At 34.7% G+C, this 27,690-nt stretch overlaps 10 protein-coding genes across 10 annotated transcripts; 5 read left to right on the forward strand and 5 right to left on the reverse strand.

Moving 5' to 3' along the window:
• Positions 1-235: 235 nt before the first annotated feature.
• DFA_01632 (uncharacterized protein) lies at positions 236-1,647 on the reverse strand (the record flags this gene model as incomplete). Its single annotated transcript, XM_004359539.1, has 2 exons — positions 236-1,298; positions 1,355-1,647. 2 exons carry the CDS (start codon positions 1,645-1,647, stop codon positions 236-238), a joined length of 1,356 nt encoding a protein of 451 aa, XP_004359596.1.
• Positions 1,648-1,973: 326 nt separating this feature from the next.
• DFA_01633 (uncharacterized protein) lies at positions 1,974-3,556 on the forward strand (the record flags this gene model as incomplete). The annotated part of the gene is made up of 3 exons (XM_004359540.1): positions 1,974-3,204; positions 3,278-3,336; positions 3,437-3,556. The coding sequence occupies 3 exons, from the start codon at positions 1,974-1,976 to the stop codon at positions 3,554-3,556; spliced, it is 1,410 nt and encodes a 469-aa protein (XP_004359597.1).
• A 607-nt stretch (positions 3,557-4,163) lies between these two features.
• Positions 4,164-5,303, forward strand: DFA_01634 (uncharacterized protein; the record flags this gene model as incomplete). The annotated part of the gene is made up of 4 exons (XM_004359541.1): positions 4,164-4,267; positions 4,348-4,437; positions 4,462-4,491; positions 4,799-5,303. 4 exons carry the CDS (start codon positions 4,164-4,166, stop codon positions 5,301-5,303), a joined length of 729 nt encoding a protein of 242 aa, XP_004359598.1.
• A 119-nt stretch (positions 5,304-5,422) lies between these two features.
• DFA_01635 (uncharacterized protein) lies at positions 5,423-6,152 on the reverse strand (the record flags this gene model as incomplete). Its single annotated transcript, XM_004359542.1, has 2 exons — positions 5,423-5,467; positions 5,874-6,152. 2 exons carry the CDS (start codon positions 6,150-6,152, stop codon positions 5,423-5,425), a joined length of 324 nt encoding a protein of 107 aa, XP_004359599.1.
• An 823-nt stretch (positions 6,153-6,975) lies between these two features.
• Positions 6,976-7,233, forward strand: DFA_01636 (uncharacterized protein; the record flags this gene model as incomplete). The annotated part of the gene is made up of 1 exon (XM_004359543.1): positions 6,976-7,233. The coding sequence occupies one exon, from the start codon at positions 6,976-6,978 to the stop codon at positions 7,231-7,233; it is 258 nt and encodes an 85-aa protein (XP_004359600.1).
• Positions 7,234-7,456: 223 nt separating this feature from the next.
• On the forward strand, positions 7,457-10,990 carry DFA_01637 (uncharacterized protein; the record flags this gene model as incomplete). Its single annotated transcript, XM_004359544.1, has 6 exons — positions 7,457-7,657; positions 7,735-8,261; positions 8,790-9,039; positions 9,108-10,607; positions 10,678-10,960; positions 10,986-10,990. 6 exons carry the CDS (start codon positions 7,457-7,459, stop codon positions 10,988-10,990), a joined length of 2,766 nt encoding a protein of 921 aa, XP_004359601.1.
• Positions 10,991-11,115: 125 nt separating this feature from the next.
• syn16A (t-SNARE family protein) lies at positions 11,116-12,230 on the reverse strand (the record flags this gene model as incomplete). Its single annotated transcript, XM_004359545.1, has 5 exons — positions 11,116-11,159; positions 11,187-11,540; positions 11,616-11,775; positions 11,845-11,942; positions 12,026-12,230. 5 exons carry the CDS (start codon positions 12,228-12,230, stop codon positions 11,116-11,118), a joined length of 861 nt encoding a protein of 286 aa, XP_004359602.1.
• A 485-nt stretch (positions 12,231-12,715) lies between these two features.
• cdk7 (p34-cdc2 protein) lies at positions 12,716-14,078 on the forward strand (the record flags this gene model as incomplete). The annotated part of the gene is made up of 5 exons (XM_004359546.1): positions 12,716-12,916; positions 13,008-13,187; positions 13,295-13,413; positions 13,489-13,675; positions 13,755-14,078. 5 exons carry the CDS (start codon positions 12,716-12,718, stop codon positions 14,076-14,078), a joined length of 1,011 nt encoding a protein of 336 aa, XP_004359603.1.
• A 144-nt stretch (positions 14,079-14,222) lies between these two features.
• On the reverse strand, positions 14,223-22,174 carry gefM (Ras guanine nucleotide exchange factor; the record flags this gene model as incomplete). The annotated part of the gene is made up of 8 exons (XM_004359547.1): positions 14,223-15,189; positions 15,274-15,818; positions 15,896-17,671; positions 17,753-18,728; positions 19,127-19,998; positions 20,094-20,559; positions 20,642-20,804; positions 20,881-22,174. The coding sequence occupies 8 exons, from the start codon at positions 22,172-22,174 to the stop codon at positions 14,223-14,225; spliced, it is 7,059 nt and encodes a 2,352-aa protein (XP_004359604.1).
• Positions 22,175-22,905: 731 nt separating this feature from the next.
• On the reverse strand, positions 22,906-26,421 carry DFA_01641 (uncharacterized protein; the record flags this gene model as incomplete). The annotated part of the gene is made up of 4 exons (XM_004359548.1): positions 22,906-23,422; positions 23,522-23,900; positions 23,961-25,278; positions 26,377-26,421. 4 exons carry the CDS (start codon positions 26,419-26,421, stop codon positions 22,906-22,908), a joined length of 2,259 nt encoding a protein of 752 aa, XP_004359605.1.
• Positions 26,422-27,690: the final 1,269 nt, after the last annotated feature.

The raw sequence follows: 27,690 nt of genomic DNA on the forward strand, positions 1-27,690 counted from the left end.
AAAAAAGAAAAAGAAAAGAAGGAAAAAGAAGGATAACCCCTCCTATTTTTTTTTTGGTTTCATGACATATATACATATATATAAAAGAGTATTATAAATAGTAACAATAGCAGAAAATGATAACATTACCAAATGATAATAATAAAATAAGGATGTCATAATACTAATCATGATAATGGTAGTTTTGTACAAAAAAAAATTGTCATAGGTCGTAGTAGTAGTATATCATTAGTGTTTATTTACAATGCGGGGAAGACTTTTGAATCTCTGTAATTTCAATTTCTCTAGCCAATAATTTTGATTTAATTTCTAGATGATTTTTTGTCAATTCTTTTAAATCTCTTTCTCTAGAACAAAGATTTCTTTGTCTTTCCATAAGTTCTCCTTCTCTTTCCATAATTCTTGTTTCTCTTTCCATAATTTCTCTCTCTCGCAATTCAAATCCTCCCCCTCTTTCTGTATCGATACAGTTATCATATCTATATAATTCTTGTTTTCCGCTAACATCGCCATGTCTTGATCCAATATATCCTGTAACTTTTGTATTCTCTTCCCATCCTTGTTGACTGCTTTTATCTCTTTTTTCCAATTTTGTTCTGGGAATATTTCTATTGTTACAATCTTTGTTTCTGTTGTTTTGATCGGTATTACTATTGTTTCCATCGTTTCCATCGTTTCCATTGTTTCCATTGTCGTTGATGGTGGTGGTGATGTTTGATTTTTGTTTTTGATCTTTTTCAATATATTGCAAGCAGATTCTTCCTCTTGTAGACATCTCTTTGGTTTCTGTTTGTTGGTATTGGTTTTTGTAGTCGCAGTTGTCGTCGTCGTCGTCGTCGTTGACGATGTTGTTCCCTTTGTCTTGTTGTTGTTGTTGCAATCCTTTTGTTTTTCTTTTTCTTTCTCTTTCTTCTTCTTGGTCTCTTTCTTCTCCTTCTTGACTTGCTTTTCTTTTTTGGTCGTAATTGTCTGTTTGTTGTTGGCATTGTTGATATTGTTGTTGGTATTGTTGTTGATATTGTTGTTGGTATTGTTGTTGGTATTGTTGTTGGTATTGCTGTTGACATTGTTGGGACAACAGTTGGGAATAAAGTTGACGTTCACCACCGGTGGGGTGGTGTTGTTGCACGATGCAGGGTCCACCTGAGCGGACTTCTTTGCCTTGGGAGGATTGGTCATTCTGTTTCTCGACTCTGTCAACTGCTTGAGACAGTTGAGTACAATCGGACTGTTGCAAGAGTATATGTTTCGTAGTTGAGATTCCGTCAGTCTTACATCCTGACAGATGCTTTGGTACTCTGGAGGTAGAGAACTGCAAGGATTGGACGTAGGGAGAGGTGGTATTTGTGCACACCCCTCTCCTACTCCTGCTGTCGATGACTTCAATCCCATCGTCGTTGTTGTCTCTTGTTGTTGTTGTTGTTGTTGTTGTTGTTGTTGTTGTAGTAGTCTCTCTTTCTCTTGTCGAAAAAGGGCACAACGATTTATCTGTGCTGCTATTGTCGGTATTGTCGACGTCGACGTCGTCATCGATTCGCAAGAGGAGGTTGTTATTGGTGTTGGTGTTTGTTGTTGTAGAGGAGGAGGGTCCGCTTCCGCTGGACAACCCAGCTCTGTCTTTATATTCTTCTTCTCTTCGTTCATCATAGTTGTAATTATTGCATAGTGATTCGACTTTCATATGAACCACCTATACTATACCGAGATACTCTATCTATCTATCTATCTATATATTATCTCTGTAGTCACCTTTAATTAAAAGAATTGAATAGGTGTCACAAACCTAAACTACTGTCAGGTGTGCCACGAAAAACAAAAGAAAATTCGATGAGGTCAGAGTAAAGTTTGTCTGAGTTCTGAGATGGAATCAGAAGGACAGCTCAAGTTCTTCTTCTTCTTCGAGAACAAGCAAACACAAAGTACTAGTACTTTAACTCAAGATACTATTATTTATACGATACAACGATCAATACATGTCACTTATTCATAAATTTAAGAATATCAACTTTGAAGATGATGATGATGGTGACGATCAAGATCAATCATCAAGTGTCGTTTGTCATACTGCTGGATTGACGACTACGACTACGACTACGATCACATTCATAACTATATTTAGAAATATATTCATACGCAAGAATATATTCAATGCAATTAGTTCAATATCTGAAATAGACAGACAGTTGATGGTCATCTTGAACGAGGACAGCTCGGCAACACATATGTTTGAAAAGGGATCTGTCATTGTCCAATTACCATTCTTTGATATAATAGAACGTTATTGTATGAGATGGGAGTTTATTAAACATTATCTACCACTTGATCATCATCTTCCTCCTCTTCCTCAACAACAAACAAATGATAATGATGATACAACTACCACAACAATAACACCTCCTCCTCCTCCAACTACAACATCTATTATAATAGAACCAGAAAGATTATTAAAATGTTTAAATAGATATCCTAAACATCCAAATGCAACCCTAGATACATTTCTTTGTCTCATTGAATGGTCAAGAAAAGTGTATGGTGTAGATTTTGAACCAAAGAAACCATTTATGATGTCGTGTTGTGAAAATGGTCATCTCGATATACTCTCATGGACACATCGACATTATCCCAATGTATACTGCTCAAAGAATGCAATGAATAGTGCCGCCAAGCGAGGACATCTCTCGGTGGTAGAATTCTTACATTTCAATAGAACGGAGGGTGCCAATACCGATGCAATGGATTGGGCGAGTATCAATGGACACATTAAAATCATTCAATTCTTGCACGAGTATCGTAAAGAGGGGTGCACCAAGAATGCAATGGTAGGTGCTTCCAAGAACGGACATCTTCAAGTTATCAAGTTGCTCGATCAAATGGGAGCGTTGTCAACTACCGAAGCTATGGATTGGGCTGCACGAAACTCACATCTCTCAATTGTAAAGTATTTACATTATAATAGAACTGAAGGGTGCACAACACTAGCACTAGACTATGCATCTAGATCTGGTGACTTGGACATGGTATCATTTTTACATCATAATCGATCAGAAGGAGCTACCACCGACGCAATGGATTGGGCTGCGGAAAATAACCACATTGAAATTGTAAAGTTCCTTCATCTCAATCGTACAGAAGGTTGTAGTATAGATGCAATTGATAAAGCATCTAGATATGGATTCATTGATATTGTTAAAGTATGTCCAAAAAGTATTAAAATATTAAAATATTAATATTAATTATCATTCCAATTTCCAGTTTCTACATTTTAATAGAACTGAAGGATGTTCAACCAATGCTATGAATTCAGCTGCAATGAATGGCAATTTTGAAATAGTTAAAGTATGTATTTAGATAAATATAATTATATTATATCTATCTTGTTTGCTATTCTATAACTATTAATATTATTTCCTTCTTTCTTTTAATATTTCTTTTAAAGTTTCTTCATTATAATCGGTCAGAGGGGTGCACTCCGTTGGGAAGGTTATGGGCACACGAGAATGAGTTTCATGAGGTGGCAGAATTCTTGTACGATAATCGATCTGAATCAAGAGTTTAAATTAACTCTTGAGTACATATGTACCAGTATTACCACCATCATCATCATCATCATCATCCGAACCGACATGATATATGGTTGCCCAGGGGAATGGACTGTATCCCTTTTGCAAACAAGGTCGGAAATAATTTAGGGAAGGGACAATGAGATCAGCATGATGATGGTACCGTAAAAATGGAATCACGGAACGAAAGATCTGAGGAAATGGAACGACGACGAATTTTACCTCCACTTTTGACGTTTCTTTTTCTGTAGTTTTCAAGCAACCCCCTCATCACATCAAAAAACCAAAGCGACTGTTGGGTTTACAAATTTTAATCAATCATTCATTACTGTATATCCACACACTAACTTCTATATATATATCATATCATATTATACACACAAGTGATCAACGGCAGTCTCATTCATTTGATGGATAGTAATAATAGTAGTTGTAGTAGGTTAGTAGTTAGTAGTTAGTAACAGGATAGATAGTTATGTAATATAGTAATAGTAATTATAATAATAATATCTAAATAATAATAATAATAGTAGTAAATAGTTAATATATTTGTGTGTATATATTGTATATTGTATAATCATCAATCAAAAAAACATTGAAAAAATGTCTTTACCAACAACGTCATCGTCGTTGTCATCATCATCATCGACAGAGTTGCAAGAAATATCACCATCAAACTTTGAGATTATAGGATTAATCTATTTTGGGTATGGTAGTGGACTACCAAAGAATATACAACTGGGCTTTGAAATAGCTCTCACCACATGGCATGTACTTTTAACAATAGCGAGTTTGTATCTCATCCTTTCCGTCAAAAGGTTGAAATACAACAAAATAGCAAAACTTGTATTCTATATCATCTTTATTCATGCATTGTGTATGTACAATATATATAAATAAGACAAGAGACAACTAGATATCTATATCAAACGTATATATATATATATATTAATATTTACTTTTTATTTACATTTAGCAAAATCAATATCAAACTTAATATTTATTTATTTGTTGTGTGGAAAATCTGAACATCAGAGTAGTGCATCGATAGCATTTGAAACATTTGAATTGTGTGGCATTATAACGTACTATTGTATGTACGGTATTGTACTATTTTCATGGGTCGAAGTGGTGTTTAGAGTGGAGCATTTGGGACACGGAGAAGACAGGGTGCGTATATGGCGTAACCTATTTTGCGTGTTTACCTCTATTTGGATCTTGGCCATCTTTATCATTAGCGAGTTGTTTTTAAATGTGGATCGTGATTTTGCCATCATGGTGTTTGGTATTGGTTTGATTGTGATCTCGGTGTTTTCGTTTGCACTGTCCATTGCCTTTATCGTCTATTGGGTTAAGTTGCATCGTATGGTGCGCTCGATCAAGTTGGCGAGCAGTATCCAGTCCAACCCCAACAGCGTGTCGCCGTTCCTCAGACGTGTCGGTATCATGGCCATCATATTTATCCTCTGTCTCGATATCAAGATTGTCCACTATTTCGTCAACATTGACTCTCCGTTCCAGTCGTCCATCTGGGATCTCTACGCACTCAACTATCTGCCAGAGGCAATCGCAGTGACGGTTGCCCTCGTCTTTTTCGCTTCCTCCTATGTCCGCAACGACTCAAGCTCCAACACTAGCTCCAACACCAGTTCCAACTCGACTGCTGTCAATAGCAGTTCCATGTCTGAAACTGAAAGAGCTAATCATAAAAGAAGAGAAGAGAAAATTGCACTTTTAAATTAACCCTCTCAACTTATCATCTAAACAACAACAACAACAACAACAACCTCCCTCCCCTCCCCTCCCCCTCCCCAAAACAACCATACGAATGGAACACAACCAACAACTAATAGGTTTTAATATTATTCGAATAATACTCCATTTCCTTTGCACATATATTTTACACACTGCAAACAACAATATTAATATCAATCTCTATTCAATAAATAGATTTGATAGATAATAATAATAATAATAATAAATAATAATAATAATGATTATACCAACCATTTTATAAGATGGTATAATCATTATAGCGAATTTAATTTAAAAAGATACATACACATGCTCCCCAATCCACATCATGGAAACATGTAACATTACATACATCTTGTCTTTACAAAAGGGTAGGATCCAATCCTACCCTTCCATTTATTAATATTCTTCTGTTTCTATTTACATTATTTACATCCAACTTCTTCTTTTCGAATTTCCATTAAGAGTTTAGATGTTTCTTTAAAGATATTTCTTCAAGCTATAAATAGATTCAAGTTAGTTTGATTAGAGATGATTTGATTGATTTGTATAACATACTTGAAGTCTATGTATTTGATCAGCAATCATATGTTTTAAACGATGTAATACTCTTGCTTCATCTTCCAATTGATCTATTGTACTTTGTAGAGATGCTGTGAAAGGGATGATAACTTGATTATCAAGTGTCGGTGCAGGCGCACTACCAATATTGTTGTTGTTATTTAATAGATCTGTTAAAGTCGTATCGTCGTCGTTGTTGTTATAGACCTGTATTCTTGAATCTGTTGTAACATCGTCATCTTGTTCTGTTAGATTGATATCATCATCGTCATCCATTATATTATATATTTATATATTTATTTTATTTATATATGTATATCTTTGCAAAGACGAGGAAAGAGAAACAAAAAACCTTTTTTTGTACTACAAAAAAATCAAAATATAACTAACTAATAGTAATAAATAAATAAATATTTATTATTATCTTTTTTTCCTCTTCTTTAAATGTTTTATAAATAATAATAATAATAATAATAGATGTATCTGAGCTCAGCGGAGCGTATTACTACTACTCTCAGATCTCATCCGGGAAATGATTGAACGAAATTCCGTGACACATCAGACGGACAACAAACGACCGAGACGACGACTCAAAACTCTTGTAGATCAAGAGTTTCGGCATCTTACTCTTTTGCAAATTGCGCTGGTTCAATTTGGGTGGCGATTCGTCGTTTGCTTGTTTGTTGTTTACGGCAAAAGCTGGTTGATCAAGGGGAAGCGAAAGAAGGTGAAAGAAGTGCACAACCAAAAAAAAAAAGAAGAAGAAATTCGTTTTCTATTGGTTGGTGTGTGGTCATCGAAACGAGAAACATAAGCTTATTTTCTTACTTTTCATTATATATAAATATATATATTTATTTATTCAAATAGAGATTGATATCTGTCACATCACATCTATAACAATAACAACAACAAATATCTCTCCATCACCTTATCCTTTTTATTCTTCATTTAGTAATAATAATAATCATCAAATTTGAAAAAACTAGTACTCGAGTGTCACTTCACCTTTGCTAGAGAACATTATTATTATTTATTTATTTTTTTAATATAACAACACATATATACATATATACATATACAACACATATAGAAAGAAATGGGTGACAGAATCAAGATTTTAGCAGGTAACGCTCACATGGACCTTGCCTTGGAGATTTGTAAAGATTTGAATATTCAACTCGGCAAGGCTCATATTGGCAAGTTCTCCAATGGTGAAACCACTGTTATGATCAACGAGTCTATCAGAGATATGGATGTCTACATTATCCAACCAACTTGCAATCCAAATGTTAATGGTAAAATCATTAATCATCATCACTACAACAACAACAACAACAACACCATTATCATATAACATATAACAATCAACAACTACTATGATAACAACTTTGGGCAAAGATAAAAGGAGATAGGAGATAGAAGAGAGAGAGAGAGGGAGAGATTAATTCTTTTGATCAAGCAACAAAAATGATTCTCTACTTTTGCTTTTTGTTTTTTTTTCTTAAAGATATTAATATCTATTCCTTTATTTTATCTATTTCCAACCAACAATAGATAACTTGATGGAGTTATTAATTATGGCTGACGCCATCAGAAGAGCATCGGCTCATAGAATTACGGCGGTAATTCCAGTATTTGGTTATGCCAGACAAGACAAGAAAGACAAGAGCAGAGCTCCCATCACTGGCAAGCTCGTTGCCAACCTCATCGAAACTGCCGGTATCGATCGTGTCATTACCATGGATTTACATGCTTCACAGATTCAAGGTTTCTTTAATGTATGATGTCATATGATAATTAATTAAATTATTACATTTGGTGAATAATATTAAAATTTAATTATTTAATTATTTAGATTCCAGTTGACAATCTTTATGCCGAACCACAAATCATTAAATACATTCGTAAAAATATTCCAGGAGAGAAGGTTATTGTATCACCAGATGCTGGTGGTGTTAAGCGTGCCAAGTTGATCTCGGACAAGCTCGACGCCGAGTTGGCCATCATCCACAAGGAACGTAAGAAAGCCAATGAAGTCAGCGGTATGATCCTCGTCGGTGACGTCAAGGACAAGGTCGCCCTCATCGTCGACGATATGGCCGATACATGCGGTACTCTCGTCTCTGCCTGCGAAATGTTGATTGCCAAGGGTGCCACCCGTGTCTATGCCCTCGTCACCCACGGTGTCTTGTCGGGCGATGCCATCAAGCGTCTCAACGAATCTTCACTCACCGAACTCGTCATCACCAACACCATCCCACACGCCGACAAGGCTGCCAATTGCTCAAAGCTCAAGACCATTAATATTGCTCATACTTTGGCCGAAGCCATCCGTCGTACTCACCACGGTGAAAGTATTTCATCTTTGTTCTCTGATACCAAGTAAAACAAAAAGACGAAACATTCATAAACACAAAACAACACTCTAGAGATAGAGATAGATAAATAGATAGATTTTTTTTCAACAAACAAAACAAAACAAACAAAACCAAACAAATATACATATACAGAAAATAGGATTACTAAAACTAAACAAACAAACAAAACAATTAATAATAACAATAATAATAATAATAATAATAATGTCATTATCATCATCATCATTAAATAATCCGTAATGATACGGATTACGAAAACAAACAAAACAAAACTAAATATAATATTATATATACCATTTTTTTTTTCAAACTTGCACTTCATTCATTCATTAAATCAAACAAACAAACGAATGAATGAATGGATCTATAAAGGAGGATACCAATAAATATTAACCAATTCCATCAATCATTAATGACCAATTAATTAATGCAACAAAATAATTTTTCCAATTTTTGAAAGTCAGCAGAGCATGCACGCGATGTTCATGTAGTTGACATTTTATAACATCCAAGCATTATCGATGATGAATAGATTATTAATAATTGTATCAATTCTGTTATTGATATCATTGGTACTATCCGATAGTGGTCGTGTATATGGTCATGGTGACAATGATGATGATCATATTCAAAAGGATACATTCTCTGAATCGTTCAAGTTTCAACATCCTGTTCATATCAATGTCAAGTTGATTGGCTTTGCTACGAGCTCTATTAAAGATCTATCAAATCTATTGGATAAATCAATAGAGAATTCAAATAATCCTATCATATTAGACAATGTAAGATGTTTATAAATAAAGAGAGAGCAAAGAATTTCATCTTTCTTACTCTAGCTTTTTTACTATAGTTTATAAAAGTACCATTTATTGAACAAAAATATGTTTATACTGTATCACAAGTTGGTGATCAAGTAAAAGATGATATACAACAACAAGTAAAGAAATATATTAGTGGTATCAATGTCAATATTAATAATAATAATAATGGTAATGATCAACAAGTAGAGATAAATAACTTGTTTAAAAAGAAAGATGCAATGGTTGTACCATTTAATCTAGTCGATGAAATCATCTATAGAGATTATATATCAACATCAGATATCTCTACCAACCCAACAATCTATGTTATCAACACTGCTACAGACATTAAAGAGAAATACACGTATTCACAATTGACAGCCGAGCAGATTGCGCAGTTGGCACAATCCTATCTCAATGCTGGTACGGTCGACGAGAGAAAGCAAATACTACAAGAGAATGCAACCAACCTATACTGCACCACCAAGGTGTGGCAATCAAGTGCACCACTACAGAAATACAACGAACAGGCAAATGCGGTGATGGAGGATATACAGGCGTCTCCGGGGTCTGGTCGATACGTGTGGATTGATTTATCGGCAGATATGCAATCGTTTGGTCCGCTGACCAAGGGTACAGGTACATTTATGCCAGATATGCTGCCAACCAGCAGATTCTCAAACACAGGATCACCAAACAACTTGGCGAGAATGGATCCAGCCACTCTTTTAAACTTGGCCACCTTTATTCAAAAGACGACACACATGTTGTTCACTCCTCCAGTGTTGCGATTTATAAACTATGAATGGGACCAACTCGAGATTCGTCTCATCATGGTGCACGATCACCAGGTCAATCTTTTAGAGGAGGAGCAGTTTGATTGGGAGGAGATCAAAAACCAGGTCAAGCGCATTCCTTTGCTGCCAACACAATCGATTACCTTTTCTAAAAACTCAATCTCTCTTTTGGACAATGTATATGCTGCTCAGGCAAAGCAAAACTCTTTACGTGTACATCATTCCGGTTCAAAGGGTACCCAATCGTATTTGGATTCAAAAGAGTTACACCATTGGTTGATCAAGCACAATCTCATGTTTATTCCAGACATTGACACTCGCTTTTCTCGTTTGGTCATCCCAGTGTTTTTGTTTGACATTTCTTTTACATCGCTGCTATTGTTGGATAGAACTCACCAAGCAGTTTCCTTCCCCGATATGGTCATTGCCATTCAAACTCAGGGTGGTTACACCCCAACCGATAACCAATGCGACCAAAAAATGACCTATATCAACCCATCCGATGCAACAAGACCAGTCCTATCATCGATCCTTTCAACTATTTGGGGTATCCCTCCTACCTTTACGACATTATCAAAGAATTTAGATGTTGATAATAATTATCTATGGTCGCTTGGCAATACTCCCTATTCAGCATTTTCAACACGTAAACAAATATCTTTTTCTCAAAGTGATGCTGCCATTCGAAATTATATGTACTCTTATTTGGCAGATTCTTTAAATCATTTACAATCTGTTTTTCATCATTTAGATGTAAGCAAAATTAAATATATATATATACAATTTACAAAATTATGAATATTAATATTTATTTTAATTTTAGGAAGAAGAAAGTTCATGGGAAGATTTTAATCAATATAATTCAGATATCAAATCAATTCAAGAATTGAATTCCTTGATTACTGATAGTTTAAAGGAAATTGGAAACCATCTTTCTTATCATAGATATCATTTTGCTCATGAATCAATTACAGAGTTAGAGTCATTGACATATAACCTCAGCATTCTGATCCGTGACAATCACGACTCCAAGAAACATACATACCTCGATTGCCAATCATCAGTTTTGATATGGCCTGAAGTATTAATGACAACAATAACTTGTTGTATGTTTTTAATTGTCTTATTTAGATTAACTAAATCTCAAATTGGAAAATTAAAAAAGTAGAAATAATAAATAAATGTTTTAAAAATATTATTATTATTGTTGTTGATTGGTTATATTAATACTATTATTTATTATTACTAAATTTGGATATTTTTAAATAAATGCTTTAATAATTGCAACAAAGACCATTGTAATAACTAAAATTACTAAAACGAGTAATATACATAGACGAGATCGATAAGATTTGTGTAAATTGTCAGTTTCGACCAATTCCTTGTTGGCACCAACCAAACTAGTTTCTGTTTGCTCTAAATTATATTCAATTTGATCGAAAATGGTTCCTTGTTGGATGACAAGAATACTAATGTCCTGTAAGAGTGTCGAGAGGTCATTGATTGATTTGACAATCTTTTTAATCTCTCTGTCTCTTGACATGACTTGCTCTTCCATTTCGTCAACCAAATCGATTTGTTCCTTTGTAAATCCAATCTGTCTAAATTCTTCCTCTTCATCAGATATCTCTTCTTGTTGTTGTCCATTTTTCAACCAATTATAAGTAGTTGCGTTCTTTTGTAATACTAAGATAAATTAAAAAAATATTATTAGTCAGGTATTTGATCCAATTGTTGTTAAGTGTTCATTGTTCTTCTTACAATTCAAATAGTTTCTTTGTTTCTTTCTAAATGTTTGTGATAATTCTTGTAATTTGGAGGACATTGCAGATTGAATATTCTTTTTTACCTTTACTTCCTCTGCAGTCAAGTCTCTATTGTTTCCTAATTCTTTAATCATACGATGTGTTTGTTTAAATACCTAAAGAAGAGAAAAGTACAAGTTAATATCTCTATCTAGATAGGTATGATCGATATCTTAGAGACATACACTAGCAATACCATCTGTTAGAATATCAATTTTGGAATCATCTCCATCTGCATCGAAATTGGTTATACTTTGTTGATGGAATTTAGATAGCTCTTCCACTTTTTGATTCGAAAAGATAATAAGACATTGTTAATGAAATGATCATGTGGTATCTCTTTCACTCTCTATATTGAATACATACTCTTTACTTTAATTCTACTTATATTTGCTTCTATATCGTGTATTCTGATCCATTGTGGAGCAACTCCTATTGGTTGTAATTGAATGGCATCTCCATGCATCAATGGTTGGTTTGTTCTATCTCTTTCATTAAAGTTTCTTGGTCTGCTATTCTTGTATTCATCTTTGAATCTTAAAAAGGTTGGAGTCTTGTCTCTTGTTGCCATTGATTGATTATATTATATTATATTATTGATTGTTATATGATTGACGATGAAAGGAGAGGGGGGAGGTCAAGTGAAAGTGAATGAATGTGTAAGTAGCTAAAGTCGACTACTACAATAAATATATAAAATGTTGTATATATAAGTCAATACTAATGATCGATTAGAATAGTATGACAAGTTTGCGCAAAGTACTGTAATTGGATGATGATGATGATACTATCTATTCTCTTTTGTGTAGAGATAATAAAAAAGTGTGAATAATAACAAATATTTAATATGCTTTGAGGTTTTTTTATATTCGATTTTGCTTTTTTTGCAAACACCCACACTACCGATTGGGTGAGAGAGCCAATGAATTTCAAAGTTTTAAAAGATAAGAGAATCCATTCAATCAATCAACCTTAAACTATTACAACCACGTATACAAATAATATACGTATAAGTAAATTGATTGATCGATCATCACATCAACAACATTTGTAATAATGGAAAGATACAATGTAGAGAAACTAATTGGTGAGGGTACATATGGTGTTGTTTCAAAGGCTGTAGATACGACAACAAACAAGACAGTTGCTCTTAAAAAGATTAGAAACGTTCAACAAGCCGCACATCAAGGTGTTGGGTTCTCAGCTATTCGTGAAATGAAAATGTTACAAGAACTTAAACATGAAAATATTATAGATGTATGTAGAGACAGAATAGTTTGTGATCATAATCATCATCATCATCATCATCATTGGTTTACTAATCTATCTTGTTGCTTATTTATTTAAGTTATTGGATGTATTTCAACACAAGAGTAATATGTATTTGGTATTTGAATTGATGGAATGGGATTTGGAAAAGATCATTATGGATAAATCAATCATTCTCAAACCATCAGACATTAAGAGTTATATGAAAATGTTATTACAAGGTTTGGATGCATGTCACAAAAATTGGATATTACATAGAGTACATATATATTTATATATATAAAGATGATTATTTATTGGATTGAATTGAAACTGACAACAACATTTTATTGTCTATCTATCTATTTATCTAATAATAATAATTAGGATTTAAAACCAAACAATTTGTTGATTGGTGGTGATGGTATTTTAAAATTGGCTGATTTTGGTTTGGCAAGACAATATGGTAGTCCAAACAAAGTATATTCTCCACAAGCCGTTACAATGTATGAATGACTGATCAAACACACGAAATCACCAATCACCAATAACTAATCTAAATTATATTTAATTTATTTTAGTTTCTATCGTGCACCAGAACTATTATTTGGGTCTAGATCATATGGACCAAGTCTTGATATATGGTCAGTTGGATGTATTTTTGCAGAACTTATGTTACGTACACCCTATCTACCAGGAACATCAGAGATTGATCAATTGGCAAAAATATTTGCTGCTCTTGGAACTCCCAATGAAACCATTTGGCCTGTTTGTATTCATTCATTTTTTTTTCATATAACCTCTCTCTTTCCATCTATTCTAATTATTATTTATTTATTTATTTTAGGGAGTAACAAGTTTACCAAATTATATTAAATTTACAGATTTCCCAGCAACACCATTTAAACAACTTTTTACAGCTGCTGGTGATGATGCCTTGGATTTATTAAGCAAGATGCTTACCTTTAATCCATCAGCTAGATGTTCTGCAACTGAAGCTTTGAATCACCCATATTTCACCAATAATCCCAAACCAACCAACCCACGTGATCTACCAAGACCAAACGTTAGATCACCAATGACAATTGATGTTAATCCAGTTTTAGGTTCAGGGTTCAAGGATAAACCAGGTCAAAACTTAAATCATTCTTTAAATTTAGCAAATAATTAATTATCACTAAAAAAAACTATTAATTTATTTATTTAAGTATAAATAAATATGTATAAACAAAAAAGTAACGATATACAATGAACAAATTAGATTAACAATCTTTTTATTATTTTACACTTTTTGATTTGATTTGTTTTTTTTTTTTTAACTTAAGATTTTAGATTGTAATAATTTAAATTTAGGATGATCTTCACCAAATGAATGGCGAATGATATCAATTGCTTGTTCGATATATATGTTATGCAAACGAGTGTCACCAGTCATTTCCTCAAAATCTGCCAAGTTTATGAGGATGTCTGCAATCTCTGGGTGTTTCTCACCAAGATCCTTTTTGAGAAGGTTGAGAGCATTTTGGAAGGTAGTTCGAACCAATCTTGCATTGAATGATTGTGGAAGGTTTGGTAATCTCTTGGCCTTTTGTTCTTCGACCATAACCTCTGCCAAACTGTTACTATAGATACCAATCTTTGGATGTTGATTACCAAATTCATCCTTTGTAATTTTGATTGCCTTTTCAATGAGTTGGATGGCAGTTGGGAAGTTTTGCAATGCCATTTCAAGTAAACCAAATCCATACTGAACCTCGGCATATTCAGAATGTTGGCTACCTACTGCCTTTTCAATGATTGTTTCAGCCTTGGTGTAGTGAGTTCTGGCATGGTCAAATTGTTTCTTTTTTCTATAGACATCGGCCAAATTACTAGAGTAAATACCAACCTTTAGATGATCCTTTGCCAGCGATTTCTCGACAATGGCAATAGCACGTTTGTATTCACGTTCAGCTTGAAGGTACTTGGATTGTTTCTTGTAGACCAAGCCGATACTGTTGAGAATCTCGGCCACTTCGATATGGTCATTGCCAAGATTGCTCTGTGCAATTTGTAAACTCTTGGCGAATAATTTCTCTGCTTCCTCATAGGCACCCAGTTTTCTGTGAGTGTCACCAAGATTGTGAGTGTAGAAACCAACCTTGGGATGATTCTTTGAAAAGACCTTTTCAGCAATAGCAATTGCCTTTTTATAATACTCTATTGCTTCTTTGTAAAAACCATGTTTCTTTTCAATTAAACCAAGATTATTAAATATTTCTGCTATTTCTATATTTTCATTACTAAATTAAAAAAATAAATTAAAAATAAATTAAATTAAATTAGTTTTCTTTTACTCTGTTTACTTTCTTTCTTTGGTCGCATACCCAAGTTTATCTTTAATAATTGATAATGCTTTGAAATAAGTATTTTTGGCAGCAATATAATGATCTTGTTTTCTCATTGTATCTGCTACATCACAAAGATAGAGACCATACATGACATGATCTCTTCCATATTTCATTTCGATAATCTCCAATGCATTGTTGTAGTGTACTAGTGCCTGTACATAATTTCCTTTTTTCTTTTCAACCAAACCAAGATTTTTGTACAATTCTGCAAACGATGGGTTATACTGTGGTTTAATATTGTTATAAATAACCAAAGTTTGGTTATAGTATTCGGTTGCCTTGGCAAAAGATGCCAACTTTCTATAGATATCACCCAAGTTGTTGTAGAGATCTGCAAGTTTCGAGTTAAAGTGTTGAGTGTGACAGGGATTATCTGAATCTTTTTTGTTGTATCCAAAGAATTTGAACATGATATCCAAAGCAGTTTCATAAAAGTATTTAGCTTCCTTGTAATTTGCTTTTTTCTTTTGAACCAATCCTCTTAAAATTAATGATTCACATGTTCCAAAATTATCATTTCCCTAAAAAGATAAATAAAAAAAAGACAAAATATTATTAATATTATTTAGCTAAAGGGACTACTACTATATTTTCATACATAGACAGATTTTGAAATGACAAGAGCCTTTTCAGAAAAGTTTTCACTTTGATCATATTTTGATTGTTTGACAGTGATGGTTACAAGAGTTTGAATGTCTTGACAAACTGTTGGATGTAATTCACTGTGAAGACTGACATGATAGTCTCTTGCCATTTCCAAAAATTCAAAGGCAACTTCATAGTAGGAGAGACTGTCGAAAAAGAGACCCAACTGTCTGGTGAGATTAGCCAATGCTTCAAGAGGCGGATGTCCTCTTTTGTACTCATCGTACATCTTGCGATAGCCGGTAATAATCTCTGGTTTGGTGAGATTGAGTTTCTTCCAATAGTCGATCATTCGGATTCTACCAGTCTCGGTCGACAAGAGTGTAAATACTCTTGGTTGGAGCAAGAGTTGTCTGAGACTACTCCAATCGGCACATTCAACGAGGTATCCTGGCAACACATCGGCGATACGTGGAGACGGGTTGTTGAGTTGGATAAAGTAGGATGAAAGCTTTTGGATGAATTCCAACTTGTCAGCGTTGTTGTTGGCCGATGCAAAGTATCGGTGAGAGACGGCATCGACGAGATGTTTGGAGCGGAAGTAAACATAGGTGCTGTTTCCGTCCATCGTGAGAATAGATCTGGCCGACGAGAAGAATCCAAAGCTGTTTTTAATGTCGAGTATGGCAAGGATTTCGTGTTCGTACAGTCCGACACCAGACACAGACACTAGCTTGAGAATCTTTTTGACCATTCCCTTGGGGTAGGATTGATCCTTTTCCCAACGCTCAATGATGCGACTATATAGTTCTGTACAGGTCCATTTGGAGATGGAGGTGCTTGACGGTAGAAGCGACTTGATCTTGGCATCGAGATGCTCGAATGAGTTGACCGAGTGGACAAGCTCACCTAGTACCGTGGCAAGGTAGAGAGGTGACTCGCATGATGACGAGTTGGCCAACAGATTAATATTGACCATATCCAAATGCTTACCATACTTGGCCAAGTATTTAGTGATATACTCTACGCGCTCTGCTTTGGTGACCAATGGAATCACGTCCATGGGTGCCTCGAAAGCAATGATTGCTTGTTGGGAGGTTGGTTGGGTAGGTATTGTGTATTCATCGGAACCAACCACCAACTTGACTTGGGATGGTAGTGTCTTGCAGAGGAACAGTATCGACTCTTTGGCCGACTCACCATCGATACGATCCAACTTGTTGACTCCGTCAACCACCCAAATCAACTTGCGTCCATTTCTAGTGGCAATATCAAACCAATAGGTCATCTCTTCCTCTAACAACTTTGGATCTTCAGATAGTGGAGTGGTCACTTGATAGTGTGCACGGATGATGGAAAAGGTGAGTCTGAGAATCTCGAATCTCGATCTGCTGGCCGATGTCACACCAACAAACAGAGCAATGACCAACGTATTGGCAGGATCAATGATCTTTTTGGCTCGTAACTGGGATAGCCAGTAACAGATGAATGAAGACTGTCCATTTCCACTGTCAGCCAAATTTTGTTGTACAACAATAGGTGTATTACTCATTATATTGTCTGTTGAATTTGAAATGATATCAGAGTTTAATTTGTCAATCATTGCTTCTCTTTCAGTTGATGATACATAGTTTTTTAATAATGATTTGGCAAAAGATACATGTTTTTCAATTTCATAGGCAAGTGTTCCTTCTTGACTATTTTGAATTGAATTGAAATGTAAATTTGAATTATTGGTTATAGATGGGAATTGATATTCAACCTTTTTAACAATATCATCAAATATTTTCTAAAAGAAAGAAAAAAGAAATAATTAATTTGTTGTTTTCTTCTTTTTTTTTTTTTCTTTTCTTTTCTTTTTGTTTAATACCTTTAATAAATGATTAACATTTGTATAAGATGAAGAAAGTAAATGATGAGATTTGATTAAACCTTTTAATCTATTTAAACGATCGGTTGAAAGTGGAGTTTCAGGTTCGTGTTGAGAGGCACCAGTTTGTTCTCTGAAATAAAAGAATACATTCTTGGGAGAGTTGGCGAATCTGGTGGCTTTTAGAATCTCGAGTTCCGAGATGGAACGACCGTGGAAATCCTTGATCCAGTGGTGACTTTGAGCAGCTACATTGAATGACTTGTCATAGTCTTCACCCTCGCTCCATCCATACCGATTGCCAAGCAACGAGATAAAGAATGTGCTCGACTCGACCTCGTCCAGACACGTTGCCATGGTATTCATTCGACGTGACTCGGCACGTGATATACCCCATCTAAGATCGACAAAACTAAAGTCGATAGCATTACTCTTTGATCTAAAGTAATCTGATAGTTCTGGCATTAGATGAGTAGTTAGATATTCTCGCTCTTGAGACATATCTAAAAAAGTTGAAGATATAAAGATTCTAACTTTTTTCTTTTTCTTTTTCATCATATCTATAAAGTTGTAACTTGTATTATTCTTTTTAGATGAAGAATCTTCGTTTTGACCCAATCCTGAAGATGATGAACCAGCTGAAGATAAAGAAAATAGAGCTTTCTTTTCATTGTGTAGTTGTAGTAACATTGCAGAGTTGAGTTGATCGGTGCATTGCAATTGACCCTTTTCAACCGATTCACTAACAAATCGATAGTGTGCCACTTTAAGTGCTGGGTTTGACTTTAAGGCACTCTTTATGACCATGACCGGTGTCTCACGATCCAACTCTTCCACACCAACCAAGAAATGTGTCACTGTAGCATTGACCAAACTAGATATCTTTGCACCTTGTTGTACTACATTCTCTTTAATCTTTGACCTCTCTTTTAATGGTACACTATTATGAACAAAGAATATAAATCCATTAAACATTCTATAGAACTTTAATTATATAATATAATATATAAATATAATATATCTCTATTTATTATTATTACTTTTAACAAATAATAAATAATACAATAAAGATAATAATAATAGAATTTAACAAGTTTGAGTCAATGAACAACCCTCTCATCGCGCTGATCTTTGATGAAAAAGGTCAAAATTCAGACATCTTCAAGATTTTTGAAGATTTCAAAGAATGTAGGGAAGAACTTGAGATATTTGAAATGTGAGTACGAAATGTAACATATATTTATATAATATATATATATATATATATATTTATTTGATGATTAAAAGTGGGAAAGAGATTGTTACATCATTATATTTTAATATATTTCCTTTTTTGAAAGTTTGTTGAGAGGATTAGTTGGAGACTCTATAAACTTTGAGAATTCATATAGTTCCTTTTCTGGGAGGATGACCATATCCTTGTCAAGAAAAGTTTGTAATGTATTGTTGGAGGTGAACGAGAGGTATGGATGTTTTTGGAAGAACTGAATGTTTTTGTAGACATTGGATAATAGAACCATCTTTTTAAAATTAATATGTGGTTCTTCTTCCTCTAGTTGTTGTTGTATGACTTGGTCATCACTGGCGTCAAGACTAAAATCATCCAAAGAAGATGATGAAGACAAAGATGAAGATGATGACAATGATAATATAGATCTATGCATTTGTTGTTGCATTTGTTGTTGTACAGTGTTTGCATTACCGTCTTCCAAAAAATTCAAGTCTTGAAGGAATAACCCTAGATACGGTAGACATGGAACCTCACGCTTTTTCAATGCGTTTCTATAATGTTTCCAATTCTCGTTGGTCGATATAAACTCTTGCATCGATTTGAATAGATTCGAGTATTTTGAGGGTAGCTGCTTCCAAGTGTCCTTTAGTCTGACAACGGCACCGTTGTTGAGTCCCGAGATAATCTCCATAAACGTGTTGTAGTTGTTGATCTTTTTGCATTGTTCGGCGAGTGTAATGAACCGTTTGAGTACTTCCAGTCGCTTTTTGGGATGTGGGGTTGTCACAACCTCGGTGCTGACCCAATTGGCCACCTTGTTACTCAGAGTGATCAGTGCCATAATATGTGGTGAGTTGTCATGTTTGGTCTTTGCAACCGTCCACCTCTTATGATACAACTCTTTTAATCTAATTTGTTGGAATATATTAAACTCTATAATAGTCAGCTGTTTTGCAATATCCAATGGATGATAATCTAAAAATGATTTAGAATATGATTCTTTAATTGTTGCTGGCTATACAAAAGTAAAATTATCAAAGATAATTGATTAATAACATATTCAATATTCAATATTAATCAAACTTTCTTTGAGAGTTTTTCTTAACATACAATTGCAAAAAAGAAATTATCTTCTTTTTGTATTTTCCCTTTTCCAGTTAATTGACCACCAATAGAACCTATTCTTTTCATTGCAAGCAGTCTTCTAAGAACTAGTTCAGAGGCAGAACTGCCAATATTTAAATGTTTGGCAATCCAATCTTGCATTTGGTAAGCTGTAAATATATGATTTTTATCTTGATTATTGTTGTTGTTGTTTGATGAGGAAGATAACGAAGAGGAGGAAGAGGAAGAGGAAGAAGAATTTGAACCAGATCTAGGTGATGATAATAAAAGCTCATTTCTCATTTGATCTGCAAGTTGTTGTAAATTAACCTTTAAAATATCTTGTTTATCAATATACTCTCTAACCGCCTTATTTTCCTGCGAGAATTGGTGTAATCTTTTTTGTAATTCTGGATCATCCAAAAAATCTTGGAAATTACAATCAATCCAAATCAATAATACTGTTATTACACTATAAACAACAGAAAATAGAATAGAATAGAATATTAATAAATACATATACTTTCCAATTGATGCAACATATCATGACCTACTTTTGTTTAATAGATTCTGAAATTTCTTCAAATTGTTTTGAGATTTTAGCAGAATGGGTACTTTGAGGAATGGTTTCATACTTTATCATTAGGAAATCAAATAATTCCTTTGATGTCATAAAAAAGTGAAAAGATAAAATAAAACTATATACAAATTGTAAATCTACAAAAAAAGAATAAGATTAATACATTTTGGCATACATTATATGTTTGTTTGTTTTTTCAATGTATATACATACCAGGCTTATTTTTACTACATAATGTTTCCATTAATTGTATTTTTGGACCTGATACAACACTAAATTTGTTATCTTCATTCTTTTCAAATATTAATTTGTTGATATTATTTGAAGAGGATGATGGTGAGTAGGAGGATGGCGATGAAGATGGTTGGTGTTGTCTTGGTGATGCAAGTACACTATTACCATTGGATGGACTGCTACCTGCACTACCACTAGAGATTCCAGCTAATCTAGGACTACCATTTCCAGATGCTTCATTTGATCCTCCTGTTGTTGTGGCAACATCTTCTGAAAAAGATCTACTTAATGATAATCTCAATAGATTAGATGTTGAGGAGGAAAGTGAAGCTGTGATTGATGGTGATGTTCCACTACTACTAGGACTACTACTACCAGTATTATTACTATTACTACTGCCACTGATACCAGTACTCAACTTTAAAGGTGATGATAGGGATGGAGAGTTGGGAGCAGATCCATCGGAAGAAGATGCAGTTCCATATTGATAGTCGTCTTCTAAAGGATAGTACTCTTCTTCATTGTTGTTGTTGTGTGGTTGGTTGTACCAATCATCAGGTTGGTAGTCCCATGAATTGAGTACTTCAACCGATTTGGAACGTGGTCGTTGTGTGCTCATCAACACCATACGTAGTTCTTCTACATCAATCTCTGCACCGGATGCAGCCACAGTGACACCACGCCTTCTAGAGCTAGCCTTTAATTTTTCAATGGGTGAGTTGAGTTTGGAGGGTGTTGACAATGGTCGATAGTTTGGATTTCGTTGTGGTGATAATGATGATGTGCCTAAAGACGCTGGTCTCGTTATTGATGATGGTGAGGAACTTGAAAATGACTTTTTAAATGGTACAGGTGGTGGTGGTGGATGTGATCCAGATGAATGTAATAATCTATTTGGTGGTTGTGGTGATGGTGTACTACCAAATCTTGCTGGTAATGATATATTATTATTATTATTATTATTATTGGTTGATGTGGTTGAAGTTGTTGATGTCGATGATGATGATGGTTGTGGAGGAGGAGGAGGAGAGGAGATATGTACAACAGAAGGTAAATAACTATCAAATGAAGTTGATCGTATGTCTGGGGATTTTACAAGAGGTGTTTTAAAAGTTTGAGGATTATGTGTCGATTTTGATAATGGTGGTCTTTGAAATATTGTTGGTCCATTATTATTATTACTATTATTATTATTATTATTACTGTTACTATTACTATTACTGTTATTATCACTATTGCTAGTGTTTAATGGTGTTTTTTGTATCCAAGACATTTTGAAAAGAGAAAAGAGTTAATCGATCAGCAGGTAGTGAGTGGTGTGTCTAGCAATCAATTGTGTATGTGTGAGCGAGTGTGAGTGTTTATCTTGAATTAACGATGGTGAACATGAATTGAATTGAATATGAATAAAAGTGATGAGGGGAGGGGAGGGGAGGGGAGCTATGATACAAAGGACTTGAATGAATATTATCTCGAGGGAGGAAAGAAAATAATACAAATAGATAGATAGAGATAGATTCAAGTTGAAGAAAAAGAAAAAGAAATAAACAAGTGAGAGAGACAAGAAGAACCAACAAACTTGCTTGTGGTGAAAAAGAGGTTATGAATGATTGGTGTGGTGGGCTCTTAGGAGGTTTAATCGAGATTGAAAAGAAGGCTTTGATGCATTGTTGAGGACACCCACAAAAAAACAACTCATTGTTGTGGTTTTAAAAAAAGATAATTTACCCGACAAAGTTGGCAAAAAATCTTTTAATCTTTGGATCAGATATTCATTGGAATCTCTCTCTTCCATGGTGCTAAAAAACAAGGTTTAAACAGAGATGGTACAGAATCAGAAAAATGATACTTTTTAAAACATACAATACAATAGTATTTCTTTCTTTTATTTGTATTATTATTAATGTATCAAAAAAAAAAAAATGTGTGAAAATGGTTATTATTATTATATGCTATCCATCTATCTATCTCTCTATCTTGAGTTGAAAATTGTATTGTCTTGTCTTATTCATAAGGATTGGAAGTTGTTGGTTTTGACATTTTGGTTGGTTGAGTAAAAAATTGAATATCGTCTTGAGATAGTGAACGTTTTTTAATTGGTATAAAAGAGGAAGAAGATGGATTATTAAATTGTTGTTGGTGTTGTTGATGTTGATTATTATATGGATTACCACCCATCGGTGATGGACTGACATTAATATTTAAAAGTTTGGATGATGAGTTTGATAAACCACCATTGCTATTGTTATTATTATTGTTGTTTTGTTGTTGTTGATTTCCTAAATTAATATTTATACATGGTTGACCTGAAAGAATTTCCTTGGACAACTTTCTAGTGATATTTGAAAAATTTTGGAAACTGTTTCTACGTTCACAAAAGAGTGTGTCATCCAACTCGTACGACAAACCAAGACTATTCTTGCGATCAATGTCCAAGAGATAACTGTTCTTTCGTGAGTCGAGTCCGAATGAACCAGAGATACTACCAACTCCTCCAACTCCTCCGATTCCTCCTGATGAACTTGGGAACCAGATACTATTCTTTCGATCAGTCTCCCAGAAACTGTCGACCGAGTTCTTTTTGATGAGACTTTCCTTGCGGTTGGGTCCGATTCCAAACCCTGGGTGTGCCATGTTTAGCATACCCGATGTGGATGAGGAGGCAGTCGACATGGGTGGAGGTGGTACAATGGCACTGGGTGCCGATGTTGTTGGTAGGATGTTGATCGTTGGTGGACTGTTGTCGGGTGGAGTGCTGTTATTGCTGTTGTTGTGGTGGTGCTGGTGTGCAGCAGATCCATGTTGGGGTGTCGATGTCGCCGAGGTGTTACTAACCATCGAAGGTGAGACTGAATAGTCAAACGTGTTGTATCTCAGTGACAGTGGAGTTATTGTCACATTTACTTTGACTTCTGGTTCTTGTCCAGTAGAAGAAGAAGTAGAGGTATTGGTTGATGGTTGAGATTGAGGATCGCAAATAGGAACAACCAAAGAAGAATCTTGGTGTTGGTGAGGGTGATGGGGGTGACTGTGCAATAAAGTTGATGGCGTATTTTTACATGATGATGCATTGACAAGTGAATGATGGTGACGAGTATTATCCTCTGATCCCGACGAAGACGAAGATGATGATGATGATGACGATGACGACGAAGATGAAGAGTGGATCAATACATTTGGATTAGTAGTGACGTTGATTGATGAAATGGGTGTATTTGTATTGGATGATGGTGTCGAAGATGATAATGACGATGTTTGTATTGGTACCACAACTACTAAAGCAGCTGAAGCAGCAGCGGCAGCAGAAGAAGAATTATCCTTATTATTTACATTTGTTTTATCATCTGTATTATTATTATTATTGTTGTTGTTTGATTCCTTTGATTTTGATTTCTTTGTTGATTTCTTTTTAGCTGGTTTTTCCTTTTCAGCTGCTGCTGCAGCTGCTTTAGTTTTCTTTGATCTAGATGATTTGGTTGAGGTGGTTGTAGAGGTGGTGGAGGTGGTTGTGGTGGTTGATGATTCCTTTGCTTCATCTTCTGTAGTTGGTGAGGATGCAACTTGCTGTTGCTGTTGTTGTTGTTGTTGCATCAGCTGTGCCTGTCGCTGTTGGATGTGTTGTTTTAGGTGTTGAGGTATATTATTAGTGTTAAAGAGATATAGACCATCAGAAGCAACGGGCTCCCCTCTATTTACAATCTTTAAACGATCAACCAATGCAGGACTTTGATAAAGAAAGTTGTAGAAATTCATCGCCACATTGCTCATCTTTGGTCCACCCCCAGCTCCAACTCCACCACTACCATTCATACTATTAAACATTGGTGTACTATTGTTGGAAGAAGGTGCACTCATGTCTTGTTGTTGCTGTCCACCGCGAGATGGCATTGTATTTTGATAGGATACGTTGGTTGCAACGTGGATATTTGGCTGTTGTTGTTGTGCGCCATTGTAAATAGGTCTGCCTGTATTGACGGCAGCAGTGTTGGATGAAGAAGAAGGGGTATGGGCTGATGGCGCGCCAGCACCTCCATTCAAATAGTACCCCTGTTGGTATTGTTGTTGTTGCTGTGAAGAGATGAATTGAGGAGATGGAACCATCATTTGAGGAGTGGTCGGTCCGACAACAGGTGGTTGTTGTTGGTTTGCATATACGCTCTTTTGGTACTCTTGAAGCGATCCAATTGACGTTGGTGCATAAGAATATGATGCCAACATGTTGTTTGTCGATGTTTGTTGTTGTGAATCTGTTTGAGGTGAAGATGTTGTTTCTATAATATAATTACTTGCACTACTGTTGTTGCCAGTGGTGGTTGCTATAATTATGGGTTGTTGTTGTTGTTGTTGCTGTTGAGCTACTAAATTGCTATTGTTGTACTTTAGAATTGAAGTTGATTTGTTGTTGATATTATTATTGGAATTGGAATTGGAATTGGAATAATTATTATAAACCATTTGTTGAGTTTTGTTTGATATTCATTTGTTGTTTAAGCAATAGTAATAGTAATAGTAAGTAGTATTGTTTGTTTGTTTGTTTATGGTCAAATAGATTTGATAATAATAATAATAATTGGGATAAAAAAAAATAATTAGTATTGTTTGTTTGTTTGTTTGCTTGTTTGTTTGTGATATATTATATTATATATGTTTTAAGTGGTTGAGAAGAACAACAAGGAGAAAGTCTACTCTCCTTCCTCCCAATATATTATATTGCTTCACTAACATCAAAACAACGTTATCAATGCAACGTTGGGAGGGGGTATAGCATAGTGTTGAGTGGGGTGAATAAATAAATATGTTGTGTTGTGTGAATTTGAGTTTTTAGCGTAGAACAGAGACAAGGGATAACAACAAACAGAAGAAAATGTGGGTGTGTATGTATGTTATCTATGTACACAAGATAGAACAAAGGGATATAGGGTATAGCCAAACCATAACAATAGATTGATTGGTGAAGTTGAGCTTACTCTCTCTCTTTCTCTCTATATTATTTCTTTTCTGCCTGATATTCTGTTTTGTGTTTTACCTTCCAACTACTATACCCTTATACTACGCTCGAGTACAATTGGTCGGGAATTGGGTGCAAACAGATGATGGAGAGTGGTGGGTGTGGTAATAATAATGGAGAATGGCAGGGTCGGTTAAATAGAGAGTCATCCTATGAAGCACGCCCCTTCATCGACATATCTACATGATATATAGAGTTTCAATGTACCATTTGTAGCAATTGTCATAGTGGGGCGTACCCTATTTATAAAGCCCGCACCCGTCCGCCAGCCATGTGCGCCCACCCACAACCAAATAAACAAATCATTCAATCATCATAATCTGACCATGGCGAGGTTGTGGGGGGTGGTGTGGAGTGGGCAATGTTTATTTCCTTCTTGAGCATCGAAGAAGGAATGGAGAGTGACGTCACTTTGTTGTTGCAAGCTTGATGATGTGTTGATGCTGCTTCTACATGTACCTACATACTGGTTGTGGAGCTGGTGGTGGGTGTACATTGTATAACGAAGACATATTTATAAATATGTCTTTTCTTCTATATATATATTGCTGCTGTTATGTATTATTGTATATATATATATATATATATATGTTGTACGAAGAAGAAGGAATATGTATCGACTAAGGTGTAGTGTGTGCAACTTTGCGACCCGCCTTGATGATGCTGTACAGACACGGAGACAGATTCTTTCCTTTATTGTAACTACTACTGGGTTGATAAGAAGAGGAAGAAGAAGAACAGATTTAAAGATTATCGCAAAAAAAAGATAGTAATGGGCAAAACAGGGAGGTTGTCAAATATTTGATTGCTTTGCAAAAGCTCTCGTTGTTTGTGGGTTGGTGAGAAAGAGAGGGATAGAAGCTTTGCTTAGCGTAGTGAGTGCGGAAATAACTTTTTAAAAGTCGACGAACGAAATGACTTACCAAAAAAGGGGTTGGTTTATTTCTGTTGAAAAAATATCTTTGTGTGGGCACCTATCGTAGCCTGGCTAATATTAACCTACTAAACTACTAAAACTCTACACTCTAACTGGTAACTAGTAAAGTAACAAGAGTACTAACTAATAATAATAATAATAAAAACTTGAATAAAAAATAAAAAATACTACAATAATTTAAATTTTAATGGTTGGGTGGTCAATGGAAATGAGAGTTATCCAAAGAGATTGGATTCCTCACCAAAGTAAAAAAAAAAAAAAAGTATTTAAAATAAAAATAAAAAAAAAGGTATTTTTTTTAAAAATATATTAGTTTCCTTTTTTTTTGTTGGAATTTGAAATAAATAATTTAAATTTTATGATACTTGATAAGGAGAGAGAGGAGAGGAGAGGAGAGGAAGTATACTTTTGTTTGACAGTCAAATACCCACACACTCTCACCACACTCTCATCATTTTTTTAACATGATCCAGCCGACATCGGCACATCACCATCCTCCTCCTTCTCCTCTTCCTTCTCACTTGAATTAATTAATTTAAGTGATGTGTATTATGAATCTATCTATAGTTTTTTTTATTGCCATATTTGTTATCTCTCTCTCTTTCTTTTTGTCTGTCACACACACACATACATTATTGTTGTTGTTGTTGTTGTCCGACCCACACCCAATCATTTATTCATTATATGCGTGCTCAGCAGGTGGTGAGGAGGGACGGACAGACGGAACATCTTGTGTTTCGTATTATCTTTTGAATAAGACACTTCTGACATTAATTCCTATTCCTTCTACCTTCTTCTTTCCACCTTACCTTCTACCTTGTTATTTATACAATTGTATTGAATC

Source organism: Cavenderia fasciculata (assembly GCF_000203815.1).
Source record: "Cavenderia fasciculata unplaced genomic scaffold Scf_Dfasci-F-a-25c12.r2-5, whole genome shotgun sequence".
Taxonomy (NCBI): domain Eukaryota; phylum Evosea; class Eumycetozoa; order Acytosteliales; family Cavenderiaceae; genus Cavenderia; species Cavenderia fasciculata.